The 5,665-nt window shown below is 32.5% G+C and overlaps 1 protein-coding gene across 2 annotated transcripts in view; it reads left to right on the top strand.

Annotated features, from left to right (window-relative positions):
* The first annotated feature begins 417 nt into the window (after positions 1 to 417).
* The window catches only part of LOC108685723 (phosphoinositide 3-kinase adapter protein 1), a 19,292-nt gene continuing 14,044 nt past the window's right edge, over positions 418 to 5,665 (top strand). The window contains exons 1-3 of one of the 2 annotated variants that reach the window (XM_018190675.1): positions 418 to 848; positions 1,038 to 1,232; positions 1,483 to 1,742. In XM_018190675.1, coding sequence (XP_018046164.1) covers positions 418 to 848; positions 1,038 to 1,232; positions 1,483 to 1,742 — 886 coding nt within the window. Of the gene's footprint in view, positions 849 to 1,004; positions 1,233 to 1,482; positions 1,743 to 5,665 lie in introns of both variants that reach the window. The other variant, XM_018190674.1, reaches the window with a different exon arrangement.

The following is a 5,665-nucleotide window of genomic DNA, read 5'->3' as shown; positions in this document are numbered from 1 at the left end:
TATTTAGATTCTAATTCGCGGTGTGAGTGAATCAAAGATTAGATTCTGTGATTCAACGAGACATTAAAGAATGCTACATTAGACTAATTAAATAATTATTTAGACTAATAATTATCCTTTGCTGTTGATGATAACGCGATTGAAGTGATTACACACGTACGTGAGAAATTTGTTAATTATTATAACGATATTAATTATACAGAACACATGGAATTCTTGTGTTAATTATAAGCTAATGGTGGACAATCTCATAAGGATTTATATTCTTCATGTTTTTTTCAACGCCGATTTGCCTTAGCATAGCGTTCGCTGTAGCAACATGTATGAAGATCACAACAATGATTTAATAATTCCTCGGTTGAAGAAGAAAGTATCAGTGTGTGAGTTAAGGTCGTGACTTGGATCCGTTTGATACATATGTTTACAGATAATCCGTCGTACTTTTCACTATCTGGCGGGGCATCGTCGTCAAAAGCGACAACGACGACAACGTCGGCATCCCCGACGTCGCCCAGGAGCTTTTCCGCCTTATTTCGTCGAAGGACCTGCAAGATGGGTGCGACTTCATCCCAGAGTGGCGTCCTGATCTCGGAATTCACGTCTAACGTACGTAATGATGGACGCGGCAACGCAACAGGCACGTCAACACCGTCGACACCAACGGAGGAGCGCGTTCCGATGTTGTCGCAGAACGGCGCGATTTATCCCGGATGCGGCAAAAGGAGGAGCTTCCGCAATCTCTTCCGGTCCGTGAGCGCGAATGCGGAACATGAACGTACACAAAAATTTCTCAAAGGCGACCCAAGGCCGTCCGATGTTGCGCCACCGTCACCGTATTTACCTCACAGGTAAAAATCTTTTTTTTTTCCTCATGAATATCGAGACACACAATATAAATTAATTTAATTTAAATTAATTTTTTTAATTTAAAATTTAATTTTAATTAAATTTTAAATTGTTCAACTATTTGTGTTTTAATTTAATTATACACGTTTTGTTATTAGGCGTACGAATTTTGAATTGTCTTCTCGACGCAGGTCACATTCGCACTCCGAGAAGGATCGCCGTCATCCAGGCCGGACCAGAAGAGTCTTGAAATCTGCCAGCGAACTTCTGTCAAATGATATGATTTATTGCGGTGTAGCGAGTAATTCCAAAGATCAAAATGATGGCGATGATGATAATAGCGATGATGATACCGCAGAAGTTTTCTTTGGTGTGGATGATGCCAGGTTAATAAGACAACTATCTTTATTTTTTTAAAGAAGTCGTCTTTTAATTTAATCAATTTAATCAATTTTAATATAATTAATTTATATCTTTGTAATTAAGCTCCAAGTTTTATTCATTACATCTTCGGTTTTATTACCAAATAATTTGTCGTTAAAAAATAATTTATAAAAATTGAAACATCATATCCTAAATATAGAATAGATGTTTAAAAAAAAGAAAAGTTATAGAATAATGGAAAATATTTTGCAGATATTATAATGTTTCCTCTACTCTTCCTACGGCCAGTCGAAGAAGGCACTCGATCGGCACTTTTCTCGGAAAAGAAACAGGGACATCCGGTAATATTGTGACTTCTGAACGACAAACGGAAGGATCCAGAAATCTATTGGAAGCAGATACAGCGGCAACTCCAGAACCACTCGATGATATCGATGGTATACATTGCAACAAGGACAAACAACTGTCTTGCAACAGGACCAAGCGAAGAAGACACAAGAACTCCAATAAGGGTAAGTACCAATCAAATGTAGATCTCAATTCTTTGTGAAGCTGTCGTTATCATTAAATATCGCTTCAATATATTCAATATACATTAATATTATTTATAGATTGTCAGAATTATAATTACTAGAACAGAATAAAGTTTAATATAATTACAATATTCTGTAATTACATGTACTTATACTTATTCTGTAATTATAATTATTAGAACAGAACAAAGTTTAATATCTGAATAAATTTTAATTTCAGTCCAGGTTTTATTTAAAAGTATTTCATTTCTTATAAAAAATTCATAGCTATCTTTAGATTTCGATATAGAAATGTTATCGCTTTTTGACATTATCGTGAAAAGTCAAATCTCTCTGTAAGATTCAATTCTATCTTTAGCAATCTCCTACGCAATAATCAGATAAATTTCTCTTCCTAGTAGTTTTCTTCAATCGAAGACACCCTTTAATATTCAAATAGCATAAAATCGTTGAGAAAATCATCAAATTGTGCGAGTCGCACGAATTCTTTCTCTATCATGAACATTGATTGCTATTTCTATAAAGCTAACGTACTCGCTTGAAGAGTTCTCGCATTCCCACGTTCCATTTGTCGCACGCCCGCATAAAGGCGCGAATCATGCCTGTTGTGTTATAAAAGTCGAAGCACTGCGATACAATTTCGATCGTTTCATCGATTGTTCTCCAATTTCTATTCATATGACACTTTTGGATCACTCTGGCTTTAATTACGGCGCTGTGAAGTGACAATTGTGACAGTGCTGAATTTATTAAACAACTTTTATAAAAGAGCTAAATACCTCTATATGAAAAGAATAAAATTACCTTTATTACATTTAAATTAAATTTCACTAATCAATCTTAATTTTCTATTAATATCAAGCACATCAAATCTTTTACTCAATGAAAAAATTAATATTACAGAAAATATTATTTCAATAAGTAAGTAACTTTTTAATATTTTAGACAAAATAAAAAATTTCTTATAAAAAAGATTTTCCTATTATAAAAATTATCCACAGCCTACTATACTATAAATCTATTTATATTTATATTATAACTTTCAAATTGTATTCAGAAAATTTGAAAAAAAACGCGTATTATTAACGATTATGTTATTAATCGTATATATATTTTATTTAGATATCGCGCCGTAATAGTAATATAAATTACTTTATTAGTTAATTCAATTTGCCTTTAAAATTCAAAGTGAAGTTAACATAAATAGCCTATAAAGGATATCCGGCGATCTTGCGATCACGTAACGGATAAAATCCGGGATCGGTTCGCAGATGAACGCGCACATAAGTCAGATGAAGTCCGCCCCGGAAGTTTAAAATCTTTAGTATTCGGCGAACAACTTCGTTGTTTTCCAATGGTCGATCGTGCTGGTCGACACACACACGCAATAATGAAACTCCAAAATTCACGTGTTACGTGAACAAAGAATTTTCCAATGCATATAAAACTTTCTTTTAACAAACAAGTCGAGACCTTAACTTTGTAATAAATGACATTATGTATTTTATAATAAATAAGCAATTATAAACTTGAATAATTTACAAGCTTTTAATCAGTAATAAAACAAAAATCTCATTATTCACTTAAATCCCAATAAACTTAACTTTCTCAAAGTTTAATAGCAAAATATGATAGAATAAAAAACCTAAATGTATTAAATACTAAATATTAATATATTAAAGAAAACTTAAGGAAAGTGCGATTTACATTATTCCATTGTAAATATATTAATTTTAACGAATCAATGTTGTACAATATAAGGAGTTTACAAAATTTTATAATAATTATTAAGGATTAATATTTCGATTAGGAGAGAACATCGTATAAAAAATAAAAGTATGAGTCTCTTAATTAAGAAAGTCAAGCGAGCGAGATTGTAGCACATGTGCATTTAACAACGAAAATATGATCTCAGCCAGCATCCGGCCGCGCTTTAATTACAACCGGAAATGAATTGTAAATATTCACGCAACAATTAAAAATTAACAATTCCATCTGCGATACGGCAATAAAATATGTATAAATAAGTAAGACAAAAGCTCTGTGATGAACAATCATCATCTTTATCTCCATTAATTGACTTTACAACTAGGCCACATCAGTACATTCGATCGAGAATTTTTTTGTGTATCTACTTGTTATTAACATTTTACGAATTAAATATAATATTCAAACTATTTTTAAACGATATGAAGATAAAAAATTCTGACTTAATATAAAGAAACTATTTTAGCGCAAGAGGAATAATTAAAATTCATCTCTGTAAAATTGTTTTCTACGGCTATTTTCGAAAGTTGTATCAACAAGCGTTGTATACTTTCGAGAAATAACATTTTGCGCAAATATCCCACGAGAGCAATTCATCCATAAACGATTGAACGTTAATTTGTTCTTTCAATAAATCTGTCGTTTACGATGTGTCGTGGAAAGTGCGGAGGATAGATAACCGAATGTGTTTGTGAAGTTTAGATTCGTTTCAGAATGTGTTTTCACGTGTCTTCCGTTACAAGCGTCACGCAGTGTGTCGTTGCCAACACGAAACGGAAATATCCGTCCATATGTTGACACGAAGTTGCAGACGGTTGTATTGGCGCACATCCTACGGCTTCATCGAAAGAATAAGTTCCCCCATGCCATAAATTCTTCCCTCTCGTCTGGAGAAAAGATTCCTGAAGGAAAATCACATCTTGCCTTGCAGTTACAAACGGACATTGGCAAACCTTAGTCAATATTATTAGTAAAAAAAATCCTTATGAATTATTTGATTGACTTTCTTTAGACAAAGCCTCGCACAAAATGACTTTATTTTTTTGTTCTCGTCTTATTTTTTATATAGAATTATCTGTTGACTTGCCATCAATAACATGAATTACTTTATATTATATAAGAAAAAACGAGAATCAAGTTATGCAACGTATTTTATTTCTATTTGCGTAAATCTACGGAAATAAGTATTAAAAAGATCAACTTATAGCATGATATCAACGAACTGGGTACATCGAGCGATAAACTGAGTTCACATAAATCTGCTGAAAGACGGAGGTCAGTAACCGCGGAATTAAGCATTCTGTCTGCATGTTCGATTCTATCCTCATATTATTTACCGGTCGTACTTCCTGGTGTTACACCAGCACAGATCTAGCGCTTCCGGCGCTGACAGTTAGTTTCCATGAGGCATCTCGATCTCCCCAACGTAATAATAAATCAAGAAACGTCAGAAAGAATTAAGGGCAACTAGTTTTAACTATTCAAACTGTATAACTGTCAAATTGTTTCTTTATTTAATTTATTATATATTTGTCGAAAGGATAAAGGATGAAAAATCTTTCTCGTTAAAAAAAATTATATAGCATATTTCAATAAGCAATACCGCAGTCTTGAAAAGGATTTACCACAATTTTATTGATTTCAAATTTAATAAATACGTAGAAATAATAATGTACTTTTGTGCAATTAAACGTTATTAATTATTCTTTCTCTCGAACTACGAGTTCTAAAGTTGTGTTGAGAGTTGCGTTTGAATTATAACAGAGTAATTAATTAGTAGTCGAGTCTATGAATATTGAACTGCATCCATGCATGCTTCTACTTTGTTCGGATTTACTACAGATTATCATGGAAGCAGTCATGCACGTCAACGTAAAAGAAACGATAAAAACATCTGGAAGAAAGAAAGGGATATCCTTCCGCTTCGGTATTTACCCGTGTTATAAATGTTTACACTCTGAGATTTTATCCAGAAACCGGAGTAAAACGAAGCTTATGTAAACTAATGAAAAACTAGCAATTGTTAGTTGCTTACATCTTTCAGTCCCGATATATGATAAATATTTTAAGATTTTTCAAATATATTCATGTTATGATAAAAAAAAAGATTAGTGAAATTAATCGTTAAAAAATTA

Source organism: Atta colombica, unplaced genomic scaffold (assembly GCF_001594045.1).
Source record: "Atta colombica isolate Treedump-2 unplaced genomic scaffold, Acol1.0 scaffold155, whole genome shotgun sequence".
Classification (NCBI taxonomy): Eukaryota; Metazoa; Arthropoda; class Insecta; order Hymenoptera; family Formicidae; genus Atta; species Atta colombica.
The sequence above is the reverse complement of the archived record's forward strand: the minus strand, read 5'-3'. Positions and strand labels throughout refer to the sequence as shown.